We start from the raw sequence: 26,480 nt of genomic DNA, 5'->3' as shown, positions 1-26,480 counted from the left end.
AAGGTCTACAAAATTATGTCCATATCATATGAGGGAGTAGATTTATCCATTCTCCTTCTATCACTTTCAGCTCTCTACCACCACTGGAATGACAATCCATATGATATTTGACTGTTGCTAAACTCACATAGCTCTGTAAGACATGCCAATTCACCCTGGCTTCCTAAATTAATACAATTGCTTTTTTTTTTTTTTTTTTTTTTACTTAAACACATTAGGATAAAGAAGAAATGAATGTATCTATTTAAAGCTTCAGAGAGGGCCTGTTTTATTGTGTAATCCATACTGGTTTTAGGCAAAGTAAATAAACAAATAAGCAAGCAAGCAAATTAAATAAACAAAGCACACATGGGAAGGATGCAGGAATCTAAAACAAGATTTGCTAACTGTGTGTTACTGAGCCTTAATAAGCCAAATAAAAGCATTAAAGGCTGAATTCATATGACTCTTCGCCAAACATTTCACCAAGGGGTGGGTGTTTTTATTGTCAAAACACACTGTGACAAGACCCACCTACTGCTGGATCTTATGAACATCAGAACATATATCTGGTTCTGAAGGAGAGCACATTCTAGGCATACAAAATATTTATTGATCAACTGATGTCTATAGCGGGGTGAGGATAGTGGCAACTGGGAAACCATTTTTTTTAAAAAACCACCTGGAAAGGTAATCAAATCTGTAGAAACACATTTGATTGCCCAAATTGGCAAGGTATAGGTACCTTGATTTCTAGACTTACCAAGACCAATAATGGAACACTGGAATGTGTTCTACAGCACAAGAATTAGCAGAGTGCTCCTTGGCATTTTGTAGTAAAGCCTAATGGCATCAGAATGTCAACTATTAACTTACTCAATTCAGAAATGGCCAATTGCATTTTACAAGATCTGACAAGAAATGATTCCAAGCAGATTCTTGTCTCTCTCTCCTGCTCCCCCTGCCCATATTATTCAGTTTACATATTTGCATTATGCCTTTGATAGCAACAGGAACCATCTGCATCTCCCCTGTCAATTCACACTCTTGGGGCCTGACTGGTTTTTATCAGTATCAGATTATTATAATTATTATATTCATGTAAGTTAGTTTTTTTAAAAAAAAGTTCAGCATGGCTGCTAGACCACTTTTTAAAAATACAAAAACCAGAAATAGCAGCTAATTTGTTAGGCAGTGTGGGAGAGGTTGGCAAAGGTGGATCCAGGTTCCTCCTTAAAAGGTTCAGCTCTTTGACTGCATGGTGGGATTCTGGAGCTTAGAGGCTGTGTTGCCACAGCACCCATCATATATTTGATGGGAAGTCTCCCTGATGGAGCCATGGGCCATTCTTTTTAACTAAAGGCAGTAAAGCCTATCTCTGAGTCCATACATCTTACAATGAGTGTGGAGAAATTGGAGGAAAGAAGTTGGAGGAAAGAAGTTGGTACAATCATTTCCAGCTGGTGAGAGTATGCAAAGCCCAGAGCAGGTGTGTCCAGTAATAGCTGCATCTTTCTGCTGACTGAAGTTTCATTGCTTGAGAACAGCAGAAATAGTAATATTTTATTTTCAGGGATGCAATTCCACTACAGGAACTGTTTTCTTGTACTGCTTGATTTCTTCCCTTATAATGAGTTTTCTTTTCTTTCTTTTTAGTTTTTTAAAAAAGCACTATAATTGCGTTAAGCAGAAATTGTAAATATTTTGAGATCAAAATTTTTGGCTTTTAAAGCAGAGGAACCGAACAGCCTTCCTCATTTATCTTCTCCCACTTCTAGTACACAAGTAATGCATACTCTGGAGTTTAAGTGCCCAAGTAACTACACATGAGACTTGCTGCTTCTTAGAATCTTTTTAGATTAAAAATTGATGGCTAGAAAGGGGCTGTAACATTGGTTATATGCCATCAATAGCCTTAAAGGTATAAAAGATAAATGTGAACAAAGCCAAAATGAGCTCTGGCGGAGTCTAATGTTTTTAAGTATACCCATGGCATGACTGAGCACAAATCAAAGTAACTAGTTGATGTTTTTTAATTGGGTCTGACAGAGTCATTAAACACCAGCTGTTTGTTTCTTCCTTCCTTCCTTTTCTTTTCTTTTTTAATAATAACAAGGTAGCAAAAAAAACCTGAAGGCTTCTACATGAAAAGGAATTTTTCTAGATAGCCATCTGCCTGTCTTTATATTGGTGGTTTATTAAACTGAGTATCAACAAGAAATAAAGGGCAAAAAATAGCAGAAGTGTATGTTTAAACATGGTGCTGCTACTTTCCAAATGTTATGCAGACCTTTCCTGTAGGCTGGAATAAACCTCTAAATTCTGTGCTATGCTGAATCTTTTTTGCTTGCTGCAGTCAGATGAGTTCTGGAGAACTCTGGAGAGGTTAGGGTCCTAAAATGCAGCAGTTATCCTTGTGAGACCAATGGTACTCAGATTCACAACCCTTGATATACCCCAAGCAGTTAGTATCCTAATCTTGTTAGCTGACTAGTCTATCTATATAGATGCATGTCACCTACTGCAGCTGAAATAGTGTTTTGCTTGTAATGGAAAGCATTTATCAGGTGCAAACACCCCCAACTTGAGGATGCACCACTGTTGGGGCCTCCCTATGCTTGGTGGCAAGTTATACCTGGACTGGTACTGTCTATCATGCCTGAAGTGAAGGGATCAAGCATGAGCCTTAGAAATACAGACTAAATGGGTGGGGGAAATGCTTACAGTGCAATTATATGCATGCTCACTGAGAAGCAAGCCCCAATAAGTTCACTGGGGCTTACTTCCAGAAAACAGGCTTCACAACCTAAAAAAAAAATAAATAAATAAATAAATAAATAAATAAATAAATAAATAAATAAATAAATAAATAAATAAATAGCTTGCTTGCTTTGTGAGTCTGTGGCATGAAGGGGGGAAGGAGCCTTGTGGCATCTTAAAGACTAACCAATTTAATATTTAAGGTGACAACATACTATTTAATATTTTCACTTATGGCACTCACCCTTAATTTTAGAAGACAGGTGCTTCTTTTGTAAAACATCAGAATCTCAAACTCTAGATGTTGTGGAAATTACAACCCCAAACCCCTTTAAAACTTTAGAATAAGGTATGGGGTTTTCATTTAAAGTTCTGCTTAGTCCATAGGTCTCTCTCCTGCTTCTTTGGTGTTCCTGGTGGCATAGAGAGCTTATGAGTGGCTAGACCTTATGTGGACATTCAAATAAATATGTGGAGTGGGAGTTGTGTGTATGATCTCTGACCCCCTGACACCAACATTCATTCATACAACATCTGAAAGGAAGAAAAAGAACAGCTCCTCCCCCCAAGATATTCTTCAAATATTTTTTTTACATCTAAGAAGAATGGAATGTTGCCATCTCTTGAGGCATTGGGGGAGAAAAATAGTAACCAAAACTGGCTCTGGCATTCTCAGACAGATTGCAAAGTACATACGCATAATAAGATGTAGTGGCTAACAAGCTCCCTTTGGCATTTCAACACTGTAAAACTAGCAGCCCTTTTCAATGATTATTTTATATGTTTAAGTATGATTTAATGCATGACAAGCCCCCTACAAATGGAAAAGCAATTAGTTGCTTTAGTTGTTAGGTCTAGAATCACACCATTTACTTATTGGGGAATAAGTTTCCATAAACCTTGGCTGATCTTGCTCAATTACGCAATGAATGTTCCAACTTTATGTTGGGTTGGTTTTTTTTTTGGGGGGGGGTTGGCCTTTATTTCATCAAGCTTTAAAGCTTTGCAAAAACTTGAATTTAAGCTGCGCATGACACCAAGGGAGGAAGAGGGAGAGAAGAAATAGCTCTAGAGCAAAGTTGTCATTTGAAAAACTATTGGAGATCAGCGTTATACACAGAGAAACAAGCAGCTGACAATTCAACATAATCTCCCATTAAATAACAGCTCATTTATACATATCCCATTGTGCCCTCCACATCTGGCAAGTGATTGGAATTGGCAGATTTATTTCTAGTGCTAAACCTGCCTGCCCTGCGGTAGCCTCCCTCTCTTGTAATGGGACTCCGCTACTAGCTTTCACAAACCTGGAGTGATTTGCAAAGATAAGGCCATCCAAGATTTTTTTTTTTACCACCTAATTACTAGATGTTTCATGTCTTAACACTAGGGAGGATTATTATGGACATTTTCAATTGCTTCCTTTCATTTCAGCTGCCATAAATTTAAAATGGTTAAAGTAAATCTATCTGCAGTGTATCATTTAAACCATAAGCCCTTATGTTGGGAAGTGATAAAGGGGTTCAGCCTGACCCTTGGCTGGTCTCTCTTTGCCAGGTCCCAGGGGTTACATTTTAGGGAAACATGATTTTAAAAAAGTAAGCTTCATAGTAGGTCAATAAAATATACCACAGGGTGGAGGGGACAACTTACATACTCTCCATACCCATAATGTGCTTAGCCAATAGCACTTTGTTTTAACAAAACAGAAGAAAGGTTTTTTTAAATCTGTTAGATATTCTTACAGCTGGGTTGGGGGTGGCACTAGCTTTGTAATAATGTATCAGAGTATACAGTAAACATTTTATCTTTATTTGTTTTTGCCTTTTTAACAAACATTTCCTCAATTCAATGTACTGCTACAAATACAGCTAAAATCAGATGAAATTTTCCATATTTTTCTGTCAATTGGGCTTCTAGGAGCAGTAGAAAATTGCACTTCTAAGAGCAACTGTGACATTTTAAACTGAAATCTCAATCAAAGAGGCTTGCTTTCAAAATTAAAAGTCCTGGAGACATCACTTCTATTATTACATTGATATGGCTAATGCCTATATTCAACTCCTTATTTTTTGTTGTTTTCAAACAAAGAAAAAACAGAAAGAAAATTGGATTCAATCTTTAAGACCTTAATTGCATTGTTTCTCCAGTAAGAATAACTGTGCATTCTTCTTTGTATGGCACTGAAGTTGCTGAATGACAAATCAATAAAGGTCATGCCATTCAGATTTAATCAATTATTTTTCCATCTCCTACCAAAATCAATGGCTCAAACAACACAGAAAACCTGCATTCATACTAATATTGTTCAAAAAGAAGGACTTTACAAATATTAAGAGAGACATATCTCAATGTAACATCCAGTCTCAGTGCTGGATCCTTTACTCAAGATTTAGATTTGTATTCCAGTCTTCCTTCAAGGACCTGAAAGCATACATAGGACAGGATCCTTTAAAAAAAAAAATCCTTAGCATAAGTAACAAGCATCCCTCCCCATGCTGTAGCAGAGATGATTCCCAGCCAGGTGGGGGATGCGGAGCAGCAGCAGGAAGTCACATCCAGAAATCCTAGTGCGGGCTCAGAACATGACACATGACTCCTGGGATCTCAGCCAAGGTTCTTCCATTCTCCATTTTATCTTAAGAACCTTATGAGGTACAATTAGGAGTGACTGAAACAAGTACACTAAGTGAACTTCACAGATGACTAGTGACTTGCATCTGAGTAAGGTAAAGGTAAAGGGACCCCTGACCATTAGGTCCAGTCGTGACCGACTCTGGGGTTGCGGCGCTCATCTTGCTTTATTGGCCGAGGGAGCCGGCATACAGCTTCCGGGTCATGTGGCCAGCATGACTAAGCTGCTTCTGGTGAACCAGAGCAGTGCACGGAAATGCCATTTACCTACCCGCCGGAGCAGTACCTATTTATCTACTTGCACGTTGATGTGCTTTCAAACTGCTAGGTGGGCAGGAGCTGGGACTGAACAACAGGAGCTCACCCCGTCACGGGGATTCGAACCGAAGACCTTCTGCTTGGCAGGTCCTAGGCTCTGTGGTTTAACCCACAGTGCCACCCGCGTCCCTGCATCTGAGTACTAAGGTGTAAATTCAGCATCCTATTCCACCATATCAGTTTCGAGTCCTCTAACACACTGATTTCATGTGATACTCCATTAGTTTTAATTTTTATGTACTGAAGTTCTTATTTGAAAAATGGAAACTTTTGCTTTAATTATTGCCCCTCATTTGCATTATAGGAGAGAAAAACTGACAATGGGGGAGCCATCAATCTATCTTGCTGACCTGGAGCTGGGAATGGGTGTGGGTGCAGAATGATAAATAAAAATTTAAAACATTAAGAATGTCCCAGCATGGTTACTTCTAGCTGAACTCACTTTCCATTTGATCACCAAGAAAATGCTTCAGGACTTTCATAAATCACTTAATAGTTTAAAAATCTCTAAGTGGCATACAGCATGTTCTGAGTCAGAACTCACCTATGTGATTCTGAGGAAACCATCACAACTCTTGCAGGAACTGAGCGACGGAGGACATCTTCAAGAAGCTTAATGAGATAGAAGTGTCCCAAGTGATTAACCTGGAAGGTGGACTCCAGACCATCTTCAGTCAGTTGCCAAGGAGCCAAAAAAGTAGCAGCATTGCAGATCAGCACATGGAGAGACCTTTTAAAAAAACATATATATAATCACCACCAGAATCACAATCAAGTATGAAAATGGTATAATTAATTACAATGATGAATGTGTGAAGACATTTCCAGTATCTTGTTGGGACCTACTCCTACAGGTTGATATTTTTAATAGCTATAGCCCTTGATTTTTGGATAGTTTCAACTTTTGCTTTTCCTTTTTTAAAAACAGGGTTCTACAATTGCCTTGCTATTTTTGCAAAGCTTTTGTTGTAAACCACCCTGAATGCTATGTAGAAGGCAAGGTAAAGATTTCTTGAAATAAATGAATCCATATTAAAGACATTCCTTTATTGGTGAAGAAATGTTTCCATTTTCAAAACATAATTCACTCTGACAATAAAAAGGCTGCCTTGTAGGTAAGTCACATAGTTTTCATATGTTGGTAAAACACAGGCACTGGGCTACTTTTCAACCCAAAATCATTTGTTTTCTAAGTAAGGCAATGGGGGCAGGGGAAGATTTATAGTGTCATAGTCAAATTGTAACACAAATTCCCTACCCACAAGGACTCACATGTTGCCTATATGCACCTATATTCAGTGGAGCTATGCCAGACACTATCAGGTCTGTTAAGCAGCTACCTGTGTGGATTCAGTCTCAAGGGAATTTGGAGCTGCCATCTCAAATGGATGCTTAGGCTGCAATACTATACACATTTACTAGGGAGTAAAACCCACTGGACTCAATAGAACTTACTTTTGAGTACACATGTATAGGATTGCATTATACATTACTGGACAGTTATCTATTTTAGAAGTCCAGTTACAAACAGCAGAGGTTGTCTCTACCATGCAACACTAAGCATCTCATTGTAAAGCACCGCCTTGGTGCTATTCAGGTGCTGTAGATTGTTATGTATATACAGCACCTGAATAGCACCAAGGCGGTCCTTTGTGGCTGGATGGGTTTGAGTGGCTAAGGAGGATTTCATGATCTAGATTTCATCAACTAACGTACATCATACCCTGGGGTTATGACCCATAGAAAAATATCCTGTATCCCCATCGTTCTGCTCGGACACTGAGGTCCAGCTCCGAGGGCCTTCTGGCGGTTCCCTCACTGCGAGAGGCCAAGTTACAGGGAACCAGGCAGAGGGCCTTCTCGGTAGTGGCGCCCGCCCTGTGGAACGCCCTCCCATCAGATGTCAAAGCGATAAACAACTACCTGACATTCAGAAGACATCTGAAGGCAGCCCTGTTCAGGGAAGTTTTTAATATGTGACATTTTAGTGTACTTTTCGTCTTTGTTGGAAGCCGCCCAGAGTGGCTGGGGAAACCCAGCCAGATGGGCGGGGTACAAATAAATTATTATTATTATTATTATTATTATTATTATTATTATTATTATTAAAAGCCGTCTGTGATGATAACATCATGAAAAGCCCAAAGGTAAAAGGAAATAGTAATGTGACTTTTCTGTGTCAGAGCATGTTTCCTTCAAGTTTTTACTTCTCCTATTGACTTGAGAAGCAGTTCTTTTTTCAGACCACATGTCTCCTCCATTTGCAGACAATGTGCATTCCTGTTTATGGAAGGCACAACCTATTTCCTGATTTGGAAATAGGTTCACTAATCTCCAAATTCACAAATTTGACAAAGACTTTAACACACACACTGATCCCCCAAAGTGTGATCCCATATTGCTGGGAGGCCCGCAAATATTCCAGTCATGTGGTTCTTTCCCACCCACCTGCTATACTTCTCTTTACCATTGGGAGGGGTTTAAGATCCAAGAGAGAACTGCCCATAGAAATGGTCCTACACACCAGTGTGTATACAGCAGTGTGGGACTGTGTGGAAAGGAAGCAGCTCCCACACCAATGGAGTACATGTGAAAGGAATTGGTCTTCTAAACAAGAAACACATTGGATAGGCCCATGTAGGATCTCTTTAAAATGGAGAAAGTTGAAGTTCCTTATTGAAGTTCCTTATTGAAGTTCCTTATTTTCTAACTAACAAACACAACAAAGAATTGAAACAATCAGGGTGGAGTGCTGGCTATGTAACTCAGTCCCTTATAAAATTTTGCAACACACAACAATAAGTGGGATCTGCAACAAAATGTTGGGGTATTGGGTGCTCCTGTTCAAGGTTCTGGCCTGTCAGTCATACCCTTCTGCAGAGTACTCCATGCCACGAACACTTTCTAGTTTTATGTCCCCTCCTCCCTAAAAACATAGTTAGCATTATGTTTCTACTGAGCATACACAGTCCACATTGGGCTGTTTTGGGGTTGATGCCCCACCCTTAGTTTTGTCGTTACTTTTTGCTGATATTGTTATCATTCCACAAACCTTGGATTTCCCCTCCAAAAGCCTGTTATGGTTACATATGAGGACTGATAAGAATTCTCCCAAGAATTGGGTTGCAGAGCTTTCCAAACTGTGTGTTGCAACATGTTAGTGTATCGCACGAACGCTCCACACACTCCTCCCAGGGCTAGAAAGCGGTTAGTTTAACCTCCGGTTTGCTAAAACAAAATAAAAAAATTCCTTCCAGTAGCACCTTAAAGACCAACTGAGTTAGTTCTAGGTATGAGCTTTCGTGTGCATGCACACTTCTTCAGATACACTGAAACAGAAGTCACCGGACCTTTCTATATAGTGAGAAGGTGGGGAGGGGTATTACTCAGAAGGGTGGTGGGAATGGGTGATTGGCAGATAGCTGCGATGAGCCTGTTGACGACTCTTAACGACTGCAATAGGTCTAACAGGAAAAAGCAAGGGGTGAGAAGGTGAAAAATGGCTTTGTCATGTATAATGAGATAAGAATCCAATGTCTTTATTCAAACCAGGTCTCTCCATAGTTTTAAGTTTGGTGATAAGTTGCAATTCAGCAGCTTCTCTTTCCAGTCTATTTCTGAAATTCCTTTGTAATAGAACAGCTACTTTGAGATCTTGTATAGAATGTCCTGGGAGATTGAAGTGTTCTCCTACTGGTTTTTCTGTCTTGTGGTTCCTGATGTCGGATTTATGTCCATTTATTCTTTGGCGTAAGGTCTGGCCTGTTTGTCCAATATAGAGAGCTGAAGGACACTGTTGGCATTTTATGGCATACACAATGTTAGACGATGAGCAATTAAATAGTCCCGAGATGGTATGTGTGATGTTGTTGGGGCCAGTAATGGTGTTGTCCGGGTGTATGTGGCAGCAAAGTTGGCATCTGGGTTTATTGCAGGCTCTGGTGCCAGTGTCCGTGTTAAGTCTGGTTATAGTATTATTGTGGGTTAGGAGTTGTTTAAGATTGGGGGGCTGTCTGGAGGCAATGAAAGGTCTTCCTCCCAGAGCTTGAGAAAGAGAACTGTCATTGTCCAGGAGAGGTTGTAGATCTCTGATTTGCTAGTAAAGTTGAATTACTGTGCTGTGAAATGATGCATGTCACCAACATGAAAAGTTTGGAAGCTCTGGGTTAGTGTGTCAGTGTGTGTAACTACTTACTGCATACCTAACATTTGCAGAGCTTAAGAGTGTTCAAAGCACTCTACAGGCATTGTCTCCCCGTAATTCTGCAAGTTGTCAGCATTATTATCCCCAATATTGTACATGAGAGGCCTGAGAGTCCACTTGCTCACTCCACATGGAACATAATGAAACATTTTTATGAGCTTGGTCCTAATAAGTGCTTAATCTAGTACTATTTTGGTGTTCTTTTTAAACAGATTTATACAAATATTTACATTATTTAAATGGTATCACAACGTGTTCGGAGGAAGACGGAAAGCTGGCATTTTAAACTTCTTAGATTGTTTGTTTTTAATCTTATTTCCCATGTTGGTTACCTGCACTATCAGCACCTCCTTTTTAACATACTTATTTTAATAACATCTATAAAGGAAGCTATGAGTTGTATACACAGCCTAACTGGTTGCATTCCAAAATGTTAAATTCCCTTGGAAGCAGTTAATGATGAAACAGAGCAATTTCATAGTGACATGTTAGTTTATAAAGTTCAGGACTGAGATAAGGTTTATTTCAGGTCTATTAGAAAGTGTCAAAACAATCACATACACTTGCCACATTCTTATTTATTTATTTATTCCTGTGGAGTGCTTTTAATCAATGTATTTTGTTTAAAATTTTAGGTCATTATATTGATTGCTATTGCCCTTTGTAATATTCTTCATGGCTTTATTATTTTAAATTAAAATTTTAATTAAAATACTGTGCACACATACCCTTTAAAAATTCTCTCATTAACCATTAAGCTATAAAAACTGCAAAATGCTTACTACTTTATTTGCAGCAAAAGATATTTTAACTATACATATTAAATCATAAATATTTTACATGCTTATCTACTCAACATGCCCCGTATGGCTGGTTAGATCTTGTGCAAAAACATCAAAGCAAATGTCTCTTGAAAGCCATGTCCCTCTTTTCAAGGCAGATCATGTCCACCTTTATGGAGTTTCAAAATACAAAGAATATTTTATTTGTCTGCTCCAGTCTTTGGGAAAAGAAAAGGAGCCTTAATTGATAGGTCTCTTAACAGTGATTATGCAGCCTAATTTAAAGACACAAAAAAAATGAGCACATGCCCTACTGAATCACAGGCCAAAGGTCAATTGAGTCCATCATCTTGTTTCTAAGTAAATGCTCTAAGGCAGTCAACAAGGCATGAAGGGAACAGTCCTCCCCCACCGTTGGTCCCAGGAATTCGTGTTCAGTAGCATATGTACTATATCTGAAGAACATGCTGGTTTCATTTAGCTTATCACTTCCTCTAACAGCAATCTCACATGGTAATTGTCTATAGCAGCCAAACAGAGTCATGCAAAAACAAGGTATCAGCATGTATGGGGAATCCAATGAGGACTGAGCATGCCCAGGCAACAAGGAATGCAGAGTGCAGAGGAGGGACGGAACGGATGGGCGTGGGGTATAGAACAGAGAGAGGTTCCTTATATCAAGTCAGGGTATTGGTTCATCTAGTTCAATGTTTCATGCATTTAAACAAATTCATACGCTCACCGAGGTGGCTTCATTTAGCTAAAAATGACCAAAAAGTAAAAGCCAGCCCAATTGCCAGTGTCAAGTAAAGATCTTCAAATACCTCACAGTGCAAATGAGAATTTCTTTTTCAAAGATATTCCAAAGATGTGTTGAGGCTTCATTAACAGACTGAAAGGCAATCAGCCTATTTGTGAGATCTATGGGTCTGGACATCTCATCAGGGAGGAAGCTGCCATATTCACTGAGCCTATAGTACCTCAAAGCAGACTCGTTGAAATGGATGCAATAAGTTAATCATGCCAATTCATTTCAAAGGGTTCACTCTGAGTAGAACTAACATAGGGCCGACTTGCTTAGGCTAGCACAAGAGACTATAGCTTAAAACAGATTGAACTGATTGTACAATGAAATAAAAATGGTCTCTTCCATTTGTACCTGCAATTTGGAAGAACAAAATTTAGATTGCTGCATGGAGTCAATTTTTGACAGGTTACAGGGTTAATTATTTTTCATAATGGTGTGGTCATAAATTGGTTCTGCTCCTTTTGAATAATCCACAATTTCTGTCCCTGTACTGGAGTCTCTAGCAAAGTCACAGCCTCAGAAATGGGGCTAAAAAGTCCTGTAGGGCTAGGTGTCATCAGCAGCATGATGGGAACTATAAGACTTCCCAGAGGGGAAGCTCCCCAGAGGGGAGCCCCACTCCTGCCAGCCACGACCTATTTATCATTACTTCACATCTGATCTGAGAAGCCTTCATATGCATTATGTCTCAAGCATCTGGGGATCATGCAAAGTACAATAAGGGGAGGGTGGCAAGAGAGGGTGGCAAGAGAGAGGCAGTGCTTATCCCTTTCCTACATACCATTCCTACATACCACTACAAATTGTCATTCAGCCAGTGTGAAAAAGCAAGTGGATTTTCCCATGTCTAGGGTTCAAATTCCAACTGTAGCCAAGAAATACAGCGTGTAAAAACAATGCCCTTTAGCCACAAAAAATCCCTGCCTGGACACTGCTTTTCTTTTAAGATACAAGAGCTCAATTACAAAGTTTACATGTTATCTATAGTTATCCCCTAAGTCACACTAAAACTTTATAGAAATGTGGATGTTTGCATGCAAAAAGCTGTACATAACTATTGTTGTTTCTCTGTTTACAGTGATTATGCTCAGCTGATAAATTTATTTCTAGTAGTATTAGTAATTAGTATTGTACTAATTGATGTAGTATTAGTAATTATGATACAAAACCCTCTCCCTGAGTACTTACACATGCTTGGATTTGAATGCTTCAACAAACTCCTGTACACTATGAAGAGATGCAAGGTCTAAGGTTATTGCTTCTACTTTGGCTTTGTGCTAAAATGAGAGAACATGAAGGAAAAAGATAAACAACATCAACTTGTTTGTATCACAATATCATGTTACACCAAACAGCTTTACAGTTACACATTTAAATTCCCTTGTTCAACATTAGAACCCTGCAATGGACATAAATCAACCTGGAAAGCATAGAAAACAGTGCCAAATGCTATGTTCTCAATTTGTAGCACTTTTAAAGACAGACGGATTGTTCTCAGAAGTTGCTGATATTCTGAGGTTAGAGAACCAGGGCAAAACCTCCTGGAAAAAAACTTGATTTGTGAAGCAGGGGTATATCGTGTGATATGTACAGCTGACCTCCCCTTACAATTTGGCAGATGTGTGCTAGATGACTAAAGGAGTCCTTCAGTCTTCTTAGTCCAATGAACCACAAAATAAATAGAACAAGTGGTTTTATTAATATTTATCATTTTGATTTTTTCCCCCAAGTAATTAACAAATTCACACTAGAAACCAAAATGCATGGACTACACTAATCACAGTATTTGTGCATAAGGTAACAGAACTTACAAGCAGCCTTAAATCAATCCTTATGAAGGGTCTATACAGATACTCTAGAATGGTAAAAAGGAGATGATATAAAAATTGGGAGAAGATATATAATGAATAGGAAAAAATGTTTATGATAACTTTTATCAAGAAACCAGAGGCCTTTCTTTGGGGAATTATGGGATTATCCATTGTAGTGTTCATGGTTGCATCTGCAGAGGCATCCCCAGTGCTTTTTTTCTAAAAAAAAATGTTTAGGGGCAATGTCATTTTCCTACTCATATTGAAATACTGCCCCTCAATGAGGCTAAACATAGATTTACAAAATGTTTACATTCTACATCAAAGAGTATATAATCTTGATTTCTTATTCTTCCAGTAAGTTTTGCCATTTCTGAGTACTCTGTCGCCATTCTTCTTTAGTTGGGACTTTTTCTTCTTTCCATCCTTGGGGGAAAATCACTTGAGTGACAGTGGTTGCATACATAAATAATTTTTTTGTATTGTCTCAGTAACTCTTATTGCAAAGTGGGTAGAAGAAGCAAGTCTGGTTACTCTCTTTTTTAAAAAAAATAATATTTATTACTTTTAAAGCTTACAAAAAAGAAAGAAAAGAAAAGAAAAAAGACAAGAGAAAGAAAACAAGAAAGAGAAAAAACAATACAATACAATATATAAACAATACAAAACACAACCTTAACACATTAAACTAAACACAATAAACAAAACAAAACAAGAACAATTTAAAAGCATACATCATACCTTTTCCATACTCTATCTTTCATTCCCTTGTTTCATCGACCTCCTCTCACCTCCCTTTTTGTATTCCACTTCTATTAATTGTTTCAGCAATTCCTTTCCATCTTTCTCTATTTTCTGTCATATAAATGTCTTAACATATTTTTAATCTTATTTCCATTAAAACTAATATACATATTTAAGCTTAACTCCTTATAATATTTCTACTAAGGCCATAAAATTTCATTCCAACATTTTTCTATCACTCATTAATTTTACAGTATTTCTATATACAGACTTTAAATTTTCCAATCCTCTTCCACCATCTCCTTTCCCCGGTCTCGGACTCTGCCAGTCACTTCCGTCAACTCCATACAGTCCATCAACCTGGAGATCTTATGTCCGAGGCTCTTAACTCTTTTCCAAGTCCCTTCTGCAGGTCTTCTTCATATTCTTTGATGCTATAGAGCAGATCTCGGGGAAACTCTGGCCTAACAATATTTTTATTCCTTCTCGACAGGTCAGCCAGATTTCCATAGTTAAAGCTAAGATTCATAAAGTATTTCAGGACATGTTTCAAGATTCCTCCAAATCCAAAGGCCCCCAGAACTCCAGTCTCCTCCTGACCCAAGTCCATGTCCCAAAAATCAGTTAATCCCTGCATGGAGGGATCTTTCCAGCTTTCCTTCTCCAGTCCAGGCCGGGCTCCGATCCTCAAAATCTGACTTTTTCTAGCTTCAATCATAAAAGGCCTCAACTTATAGTCCTCAATTTGCCTTTGTAAGGCTGAGGCTCCCACTTGTATTACTTTAGGTTCGACAACAACAACTTTCTCCTTCTCCTTCTCCACAATTTGTTCCTGTACCAAATCCTGAATAATTTCTGTATTGGTGCTCACTTTTTGTCCCAGATTAATCGCTTTTTGTCCCAAGTTATCAATTTTAGTAGTCATAACATCGGTCTTCTTATGAAGCTGTTCCAACAAATAGCTTATCTTACAAAATGCATTCACTAAGGTCCAAGGTCAATCCCTAAATGGTCCAAGGTCAATCCCTGATTCTCACAGTTCTTATCCTGCAGCTGGAGATTCCCCAGCTCCACTCTTGTAACAGTTTCCAAAGCTCCCTCTAGAGGGAAACAGTCTCCACTTGTATCAATCCTTTCAAGCACAGTTCAAAAAGTAAAGTTAGTTTCAATTTTCAGTTACTTTTCCTCCTTTTTAAACGCAGAAGAGGACAATGGAAACAATATATTTCTCTTATTTAACTAACTGTCAACATGTTTTATTCACAGTCAATGAACTCTCCCAAAACTTCAATCTACTGGCAGCCCGTTTCCAGGTTCAGAGCAGTGGTAATTTAATTTTTATCACTCTCTCCTGCAGGCTTACATGATCCAAAATTTCCCCCCTCTTCTCCTGCTTCCAAGGGGGGGTTAATTATTTTAATCGATGGAAGTTTAATCCTTTACATAAGGCTTTCCAAGACCTTAGCTTGCAGCTTCTTTGCTTCAATCTATTTACAAAAGGGGAAGGCGGACTTCCTGTTTGAAACCTTCCCGTTTCGGTACCAAATTAATACTTTTGTAAATCCAATTTTCCGTTCTACTCACGGGTAGTTGTTTAAAGTCAAATTGTCCACAGGAAAAAGTCAGCGCTTTCCGGCAACAGCAATGCGGCTTCACTCCGTGAAAAAAGTAGTCAATTCGAAGCACCGCGCCACTCACCCCACGTCGCTCCGGATCCCCAAAACTGGGTTTCCCCGTGAGCAGGGGAGACGCAAAGGGTGCCAGCCAAATCCCACTTTCACAAGCTTCTCCCGCCTGTGATTTTAGTGGGTCTCCGCCTTCGCCGTGGCGGTCAGACCCTGATTTCCACGGAGCAAATTCCTCCCGATCGGAGGAACTCCGCCATTGCCGGAGGCACCAACCCAGAAGTCGCAAGTCTGGTTACTCTCCACTCTGGTATATTTCAAAAAAACATAGAATGCCTGCTCAGGGTTAGCTATCACCACCAGTCAGAAGCCGGTCTTGTCTAAAATGAAAATACAAGACAAAATATTGACCACCAATGGGTTTCTTTTTTCTTGCCAACTTTCCTTTGCAACAGAGGTTATCTCCTCTCTTTCTCTCTGTCTCTCTCTCACTATAATGCTCTGTTCTCATCTCCAAGGGGAAAATAAAAAATAGTGCTACAAACACAAGGACAGCAAGGGGTCAAAAAACATCAAGTAGTTCAACAGACTAAACCACAAGCTGTTAGTTACTATGCTCTTGGGAACAGTGATTCAAGTCCACACACTATTACTCAGGTAATGCCTTTGCTCTTGGTGTCAGGTTGCAGGTTTCTGCTACTGGCTCCAAAAACAAAAAGGAAGCACCTGTAATATTAGAAATGTGAGGGGGAGGGTTCCAATGCCAACTATTCCTTCACAGGGAGAAATCTGCTGGAATAACTAAGCTGCACTTGGGGGTAGAATAAAAATATTGAAATACAATTAATGGACAATTGTGATATACAGATGATAAATACAAGCTATGAATATGGGTTTCTAGTCAGTTCTGCCAGTGAACTGAAACATCCTGTAACAATACATTCACTGCCAGGATAAACAATGTCCCTTTATTTCCAACTGTTAAACTCATTTGTACTGTGCTTCTGCAGCTTTTTAGACTTATCAGGCCACAGGTTATCGAGAGCAGTAAGAATCAGTAGAGGTATTTCTTCAGCAGCTTAAGGAGCAGACTTTATAAGGTCACAAGTAATGATGATGGTGGTTGTGATGTTTCTGAGTGTTCCAGACAAATTATGCCATAGAAGTGCAAACCCTGAACACAGAGAAATTATCAAGGGAGAAACACATAGAATAACTGCAGACCTATAGGTTGTAAAAAAGAAAAAGAAAAAAAGTTAAATTATCATGTCTGGATTTTTAACCTGACCATTGTTAACACGTGCTTCGTATTTACAAGCTTCTCTTCATACCTAGGAGGGCTAGGAAGTTTTTGTTACTGTTGTTTTAAATATTAACTTCATTTTCTCATGACCTTGAGTCAGATGCTTCTAGTTATTGTTATTTATCTCCTTTATTTAGAAGTTATGAATTACAATTATGTATCTTGAAACATTCCATGAAAAATAAAGGGATATAAACCATATGCTTCATAATATCCAAATTTCTATCTGCCCCACCTCCAATATAAAACTTTGTGTGTGTGCTTTCTCCTGAGGAAAAACTGCAGTAGATAACACTCTTATTTAATTCTGAAAATGTTTCATGTTACATAGAGCAAATCTATTAAAACCTCTTAGAACATAATTGACAATATTTTACACTCACACTTAGAAAAATGCTTATCAAGCCAGAAGTTTAACCAGAAAGTGAAAACACTCAGAAAGCTAGCATTTTCATGATATGTGATGTGCTCACTTTACAGCTTAAAACTGTTTAAAAATGAACACTGCATGGTACAGTAGTTTGGCAGTAAACATGATGGTGCATTTATGTCTCCACGCTGAAGAAGGAGCCTTTTTCCAATAGGGGATTTTTCATTCTAATGCAAGTGATGATTTACATTAAATATAGGTAAAGTGTGGTTACATTTTCCTGAAGGACTGCAAGGAAGTGAAGAGAACTACAATAAGTTGAAGCATAAAAGCTTTCTCTGTCATAATATTTATTATAATGGCATATAAAAGAGATGAAATAAATAATAGATGATAAAGAATCCTTCAGCAAATACCATTACTTGTGTCTGCTCTAGTTTTATACACAATTGAAGACTCTTAATAAATATGCTGTAGTCCCTATAACTTATATAAGTGCTGCAGAGAGGGGAGAAATGTAAGATGTACTTTAAAAGGCGCCAGAGTGGACATTAGCTAATTTACTGCATAATTATAGTCTCCATTGCTATACTAATACTGTATATATCTCTATCTATCTATCTATCTATCTATCTATCTATCTATCATCTATCTATATCTATCTATAACTATCTGTAACTATCTATCTATCAATCAGCTATTATCTCCCACATACACACAAACACAGTGTTTCTCACCATAAACATATCCTTAAGTAGTATAGCACTCAAAACATTTCACCTTTTGAGGGTTGAGAACAAGATAAAATGTACTCCAGTTTATTAAAGAAAATTTCAGTCACCTACACTTGGAAAACAGTTGCCTGAAAGAACAATACATATTTTTATACAGACAAACAAATTGTGAGGGATAAAATGTGTTTACAACTAAAAGATTGCAAAAGAGATTAAGAAATTATTAAGCATTTAAAAACCATAAAAAATGTCCATATGCTACAAAAATGTTCCAATCCCAATTGGTTCCCTTTTGAATAAAAACATTTCCAAATATGCTTGGATGGCCAAGTCCTTGGGTGGAAAACCTTGGAGGCTGTCTAATATTATAGTCATTCCTAAGCCATTTAACGATTGGAATCCCGATTTCTTTGATGAACACAGATGTAAAACATTTTCAAAAATCTTTGAAGATATGTTTTCACAACTGGCCATGTTATATTCATAACCATCAAACAGGTTTCATTTGTCAACAGTTGACAGCCACACCTACTTGGCAGCTTATAAATGTCACCCACTGGGCTCACATACAACCCATGGCCACAGAATTCTTTTGCTTGATGCTGCCAAGTATTTTGATCATTTATATTGGACTTCTTAAACTTCAACACTTTCAAAATTTCATGTGAAAGTCCCTTTTATCTGCCTTATACAAATCTATATCATACCAGTTAAGCAAATGAAGAGGGTAACGGTCAAAGCTCTGACTTTATTCCCATTGGCCAGGGCTTTATTCCCATTGGCCAGGGCACTAACTCCTGTTGTCCACTTTTTCACTAGCTTTCTGCCCTGGCCAAAGAACCATTAATAACTAAATATAAACTCCCACCCAACACCAAATTTGCTCTGCTTTCTATATATATTTTTTACTCCAATTCTGACAAATCACCTTATAAACACTTAACTCGCTACACTTGATCTTAGCCAAAAGGCCAAGAAACACTTAACTGTATACCTAATTGTGGTGGCCAGATTACTGATTCTCAAGAACTGGAGAACTCTGATGGGAGACGCGATGATGAACTGTCTGCCCAAAATTGTACTCTGCCATTCATAGAAGAAATGGCTCATGAAGAAGAAATGAGAATGCATCAGCCAAATTTTATTCTATTTGTTCAGGCTTTAAGCCCTTATAAAGGAACATGACTTTCACCCATCTGACACGCTTGGGCATACTGTATGTGAATAAGTACTTTGAGGTGACATACACAGAGCTTGCTGGGTTAACCAAGGAAGGGCAGGGGCAAAGGAGGGATGATTTACTTTTACTTTTCTTTTTTGTCTTTTTTCCCCTGTTTCTGTCTTTCTCTCTGCCCCCCCCCCACACATACACCCTCTATTTAAAAATGGAATAAAACATTGCAGAAGGGGCAGTGAAGCCAAAAAGAACTGTGCACAGAATACCTTCTCCCACGTCTACAGTATGTAAATCCATAAGAATCAAAGCTGAACTGACACTTGCCTAAAAGACTAGGAAGCACAGACAAATTAAATCCAGACCAGAGTATGCCATTAGAATAAAGCATGGCAGCTTTGATGCATTGGTTATGACAGTCAACAATGTCCAGCAATAGGTGGTAATGATGATCTTCATGCAAGATGGATGAAAACAAGGAAATGCTTTTATTTCAGTTTCAGGCTGTAAATATTACAGTCCCTAATGCATGCACTTGAGTATTTATGTTAGGCAGGCTTTATAAAGTCATGCATGTATTTTGAATGCTATGAGATTACCTTTCAGCCAGCTGAATGGGACAAATGAATCACATGGTGCAAAGCTTTAAGGCCAACTGAAGATATGTTGTCTGTTTTCAGAATAGGTTCCTTTACAGCATTTGAGATAACTTATGGAGGACCATTAGAAGCCCTAGTAGATGGAATAATTTTACACTCGTTTTTCTTCTGTTTCTTTCTGCCTCAGCTATTTTCATAAAAGACATTTCACATTTTGCATCTAGGGCTTTAAAGTAGTGCATGTCTTTAAAACAACAGCTTCGTGGGCATTTTTGTTAGTTATGTTCCTAACATCTTTACTGGGACTTGACTGAGTGAGAAGGAAATTAGCCAATGTTTCAAGGACATGATTAACTGCACTTTAAAAGGAAAGAAGGGTGCCATTCCTTTGCCTAAAGAGCCTACCCTTAAAACATAAGAACAGATGATCCATTTTATGTCTTGGACAAATACTTGTTTCTGAAGGCAGCAGGGATCTGGAGCAACTAGTTAGGTGTGCCCAGAGGCTTAAGCACACTCGACAGGATTTTCTGTTCCCTGCTCCTTTAACAGCCCCCATGCTCAAAATATGTTTATCATGTAGCATGGGTAGAGAGGCGCTTGGGAAATGTAAGATCTAAGTCTCCTTAGACATTATGTACTTTTTGGATAATGACCTCCATGCCTATGGAGGCGTTTTCAGCATGTGGTAGAGGTGCATGTCCAAGACCACATTTCGAAGTGTGCAGCAGCTTTTTAGTAGTTTGCTACTGCATTTATGTTATCAAACATAAGACAAACATGAAGCTAGATCTTATGCATGTTTCCTCAGCTTTAAGTACAATTGCACTACAGTTCAATAGCGACTTTAGGTGGAATCTGATGTCATAAATTCCAATGATTATAGATCACGAGTGGTTCTAGATTTAAGGGAAGTGGCTTTTGGCAATCAACTGTTATGTATTCTGAAAATTCTATTCATTCTTTATTCTTTCAGTGTGTAATTTGGTTCAGAGGATACACTTGGAAGATGTGTAATTCACAAAACAAAAGCTAGCAACACCACAAAGAATAATAAGTTCCACAGTACAAGTGCAAACAGCAAACTAAGAGTTTCTGGGAGGAAGCATTCTATTGTTCCAGGTTCAACACACTGTTCTTGGAGCATGGAATGATTTCACAACAGTACAGCCATGAGGAATGTGCAGAAAAGAGAAACAGGTGAATTCTTTATTCAAACAATTGTGTAGAATTATGCATTGTGGAAGTGAGAGCTTGACCATAAAGAAGGCTGATCGCCGAAGAATTGATGCTTTTGAATTATGGTGCTGGAGGAGACTCTTGAGAGTCCCATGGACTGCAAGAAGATCAAACCTATCCATTCTTAAGGAAATCAGCGCTGAGTGCTCACTGGAAGGACAGATCGTGAAGTTGAGGCTCCAATACTTTCGCCACCTCATGAGAAGAGAAGACTCCCTGGAAAAGACCCTGATGTTTTTGAAAGATTGAGGGCACAAGGAGAAGGGGATGACAGAGGACAAGATGGTTGGACAGTGTTCTTGAAGCTACCAACATGAGTTTGACCAAACTGTGGGAAGCAGTGGAAGACAGGAGTGCCTGGTGTGCTCTGGTCCATGGGGTCACGAAGAGTCGGACACGACTAAACGAATAAACAACAACAACAACAACAATTGAGACATTATAATCTGTCATGAACCATCCCAGATAAGGAATACAAGTGTCTGATAGCTGACTCTTATTGGTGAAACAAAGCAACTTCCATGGTGCTCCAGATACACACACTTATAGCCTCTAGGCAGCTGTCCAAAGGTCTGGGCCCTATGGAGCAGCTGCAGCAACAGCAGGGTATCTTCGCTCCTCCAGCTTACAGACCATCCTCTGACAGATTGCATGCCTGCAACCTGAGACTTCTGCATGGAATCCATCACTGCTTTTCACTTTTCAATCCCCTCCTGGTTCTAGGAGACAGTGATGTGGAAGAAGGTGGGGAAATTACTGACACATCCCTGGCCTGAACTGTCTCTTCTTCTGTCACATCCTGTGTGCCTTCTTTCACCTCAGACTGCCCTCCCTCCCTGGCTCCTGCCTTGTGGGTGGTATAACACCCCATAAATCACTGGTCCCTTCTCCTGGGTCATTCTCTGCCCCCCCTGCCCCCACAACACACTCTTTGGAGCCCTGCCAGCCCCTGACATCAGCAGAGGATATGTCCCAGATTTCCCTCCTATACTAGTAAGAAAACCAGCAGTGCTTATTTATATTTTATTTCCAATCATAACTGGACCCTTCCATGGGTTGATCATCCATTCCCCTGTTTAATGACATCTTGGAATCTTATTATGTTGCATCATGCATTGAAAGGGGCATTTAATCCTTTTGTTGTTGTTTGCAGTTTTGATATCTAGATATTTTATGGTTGGTTGGTTGGTTGGTTGGTTTGTTTGTTTGTTTGTTTTAAGAAACGATGTTGACTTTTTAAGTTTGAACTGAAAACAGTTTGAACTGAAAAGCTACCGTACTTATAAATCTTGCAAATATAAGAATAGTAATCTTCTTGCACCACAACATGGTACACTGCCAACCTCAAATCTTCTGGATTGAAATTTGGAGTGGGATGGTGGGGGACATGGCTTTTATGCAATACAGCATGAGCTTGTATTGAGGAATTGTCAGGATCATATGCCAGCCCAGCTGAAAGGATGCCAAGATTTCTTCCCAATGAATTATTTTAATTGTGCTTTTATCTGTTGTCCTGTTTGTTTCTAAATTAAATTCAAAAAAACAATATTGTCGGCCACTCTAAATCTCTAAGGATTTGGGTGGTTCAAAATCACAACAAATTACGTAACAAGTTGAATGTTCATGCACATAAGAATGCACATATGCAAAAGAGGGGGAAGCCATAGTTGCAGTTAGAACAACCCAAGAGGCTTTTACAGACTGGAAGACAGTGAGTACAGTATCACTTGTACAGATGGCAAGTATGGATCGGGAAGTCTAATGTTTAACCACATAAAAAAGACTATCTTTTTCTCCTGGGGTTCACAATCATAAGCAATGCTGTGGCCTGAAAGTGCAGGCATGCAGTGTGCTGTGCATTAATCCTTCAAACTCTAACAGATGCTGGCAGGGATTTAAACTGGAATGTATTTACAAAGTGACAAATTATGTTCTATATTATACACACAGAGAGAAAGAGCACCCACAAATAGGCTGATAAATGTCAACTGCAGTTATGACAAGTGGTTTATTTTTATTATACAGTAACTACAATTTTCTTTTCTTTATTTATTTTTTTCTTTTCCTTTTTTCACGGAGGCCAAAAGATTTATTTGTTGCAGGAAAAAAACATTATATATGACATGAAGTAATAACTGTAAGATTGCTGATATTCTGGGCAGTTTGCCCTGCCAGAAGCTAGGTTCAGACTGAAAGACAACATTGCTTTAAAAAACTGTATGCTGTATCGCACATAGTAAATATTATATAAAGCTCTACTGGCATATCAATATCTGATCATTATGCTTGTAGACTAGATAACTTACAAGCAAAACACAATGGGCTGCTTCACAGAAAAATATGAGGGGGAAATTCCAATACCATTTAAGAGGGTCAGAGTTTCTGACACAACATTCCAAAAATAGATAGATTTTTTTTAAAAAAAAGATCATGAAACTATTTTTTTAAATAAAATAAAATTATTTGTGCTAATAGACAGAAATGTGGAAAACATTGGGTTTAGCTTTATTTATTTATTTAACAAATGTATATAGTGCTTCACAGCATAAAGGCACTGAAACAATGTACACGGGTTTGTTCAGATGTTACTACTACTACTACTACTACTACTACCACCAGCACACACACACACACACACACACACACACACGCGAACACACACACAGGGCCAGTTCAGACTTCACAATAAACTGCTTTATAATGATAGAAATAAGCTGCGGTGAGCCTTACTCCCTCACTAAATTAAAGTTCCAGTCCCACTGACTCCAACAAACTGTGATTACCTTTAACCATTGTTTATTTGAAACAAGTCAACTTCAAATCAAGCTGGCTTGTTTCAAAAACATAGTAGTTAAAATTAGCCACTATGCTGGCTGCTTCCCATTACAATAAATAATGAAATCTGAACTGCCTCTATTGTGTGAGCATATATAGATATGAAAATGTAAATACAAAGTTGTATAGTAAGAGTTCCTACAAAGAAAGATCTCATCTCAAACGTCATACCCTTTACGATACCTCTCTACTGCCACAAAATCTTTTTATCATGCCCTATATTAAGATAAAAATTACATTATTAATAGTTTATATATTTATAAAAGTCTTGAATTGATACCTATACTTTCTTTCTTTCTTGCATACAAATGTTAGGGAAGAAAAGATTATTGTCATGTTCCATAGGTTCTTATCGGAGAATGATAAACCAGGGAGCTGCCAAGCAATTTCAGGATTTGCATAGAACCTGAGGGTTACCTGAAGAGAGCCTGCAGGTTCCCCTGACCCAACCCACAAATAATCCAGAGGAAGTGTATGAATCTTATTGTCCAAGCTATAGGGCTTGGGATGTGAAGAACGGTATGTGTGAACTAACCCAGTGCCTTACTGGCATAAATAGTACTCTATAAAAGTGATCGTAATGTGACAGATCTATCACTGAATATCAGAAAGCAGAGGGGTGTCAAAAAAATAGCCACAATCAATGTCACGACTTTGAGGGGAAACCGACTTTGGGCATGCCAAATGCATATAAACTGGGGTGGGGTAGAATTGAAGCGTAGCATGGGCATAAAGGACAATGGAATAGCATCCTTACCTAACAATGCTTTCTTTCCTGAAGCTGGTTCTCTGCAGCTATTTCTCCTTGGATCCCTACTAGGAGACTTGAGAAGGGTGCTTGAGGAGAACAGGGTGTGTGTGTGTGTGTAGGTTCAGTTTCCCCTTCATCCCACCCATGATGTGCAGTACATATTAATTTGGCAGGAACCAGCTCTTACATATGCATTTCCTCTGACACGCTCCCTTATCAGTTTCCATATGTTAAATCTGTTTGCCTCAAAAATCTAGAAAAAAGAGCATCCATTCTCATGGGATAATGCAGGTTTGACTTTTATCTCCCAGATGGAATAATTCAAGCATGTTTTTCCTACAGATTTACCACTGTTTTAGAATTTGGCCCTGCCATATGTATTACTTGTAATGATTACTAATAATTTGTTTTAATGTTGTACTTTCAATCATTGCAACATGCTCTGGCGCCTCAGGGTGAAGGGCAGGTAAAAATAAATAAATTAATAATAGCATTTAACATTCGTATAGCACTAAGTGTTCAAAACATCCCAGATATATTAGCTAAACGTAATCCCTACAACAACCCTATCAGGCGTGGAAAACTACAATGTTGGACTATAACTTCCATCAGCTCTGATTAATAGCCATGCTACCTGGGGGTGATAGGGAGTTGTAGCCCAAACTTTTTTGGAGAACATCACGTTGACTAGCTTTGCTATAAGGTAAGCCAGTACTACTACTATACCCCATACTGAACGTGTGTGTGTGTGTGTGTGTGTGTGTGTGTGTGTGTGTGAGGCTGACAGAGTTGCTTACCTCAGGCCACCTAGAATGTTCATGGCAGAGGCAGAATTCTAATGGGGGACTTCCTCAGTCTCTTAGCTACCAGCCAATATCAGTTCAGACAAACAAGTATTTTTTTACAACAAATTCCCCACTGTATATTTCACACTAACTATATATACCTTTCACCTCACAAAAAGTATAGCTCCTGCATATCTACAATCCTATACAGCATATAAAATTTGAGAAAGGGAGAAGGATTGGGGGAGCTAAAGAAACCCGAAACATTATCCAGACAGATGTTTATAAACAGAAGGTAACTGATAAAAAAAAACCCTGAACACAGTGCCACGCTATGTTGTATGATTCAGTGATGAACCCATTGGAACTACTGCAAAAAGTCTTCCTGGAAAAATTCCAGAAATTAAAAGGTGCAAACAAGCTGCCTAATACCCTTGCGTAGACTGAATTCTTATGAAGAAAATAAAGTTTATTGTCTGGAAACAGAGAAAGCATGAGGAAAGCACTAAAGCAATGGAGGTGAACAATTAGACAGATGTTCACTTAAGGAAATAAAGAGAACAGAAGAAGCCATCGCTGAGGAAATTTTACGAGAATACTGACAACTCTGCACCTCATCAAGGGCATTGGTAAAGTTAAAGCTGCTAAAAGCTGCTGACACTACAAAATGCCGCATTCAGGTAACATGGCTCATAGCAAAGTAACATTATGCCCTACCAATTTCAATTTCCACTCTCTTCAATTCCCCCACCCTTCCCTTCTCCCTCCCCAACCACCTCCATGGCCAAAAAGTATCCAAGCGACTGTGCTGTAAAGAAAATGAAATGCATTTCTTTGTGGTATGTGACATGTCCCAAATATCTTTTTACCCTGACAAACAGCTTCAATATAAGCAAAATGTATTTTCAGACGTGTTGCATTTGCTAAGTGACATTAACAAGTTAACACTATTCAGTGGTTTAAATGATAATAATACAGGAATGCATTCTGGGACTGGACCATTCTTGAATGACTTCATGCTTTTT

At 38.6% G+C, this 26,480-nt stretch overlaps 1 protein-coding gene across 1 annotated transcript in view; it reads right to left on the bottom strand.

The window, feature by feature from the left end:
* WWOX (WW domain containing oxidoreductase) overlaps window positions 1-26,480 on the bottom strand; it is a 564,719-nt gene that overhangs the window by 431,722 nt on the left and 106,517 nt on the right. The window contains exons 6-7 of the mRNA XM_081871960.1: window positions 12,674-12,762; window positions 6,236-6,421 (exon numbers count right to left, since the gene is read on the bottom strand). Coding sequence (XP_081728086.1) covers window positions 6,236-6,421; window positions 12,674-12,762 — 275 coding nt within the window. The remainder of the gene's footprint in view (window positions 1-6,235; window positions 6,422-12,673; window positions 12,763-26,480) is intronic.

This window comes from Podarcis erhardii (assembly GCF_964252035.2).
Source record: "Podarcis erhardii genome assembly, chromosome: 7".
NCBI lineage: Eukaryota > Metazoa > Chordata > Lepidosauria > Squamata > Lacertidae > Podarcis > Podarcis erhardii.
This window is presented reverse-complemented; position numbering and strand designations above follow the sequence as displayed.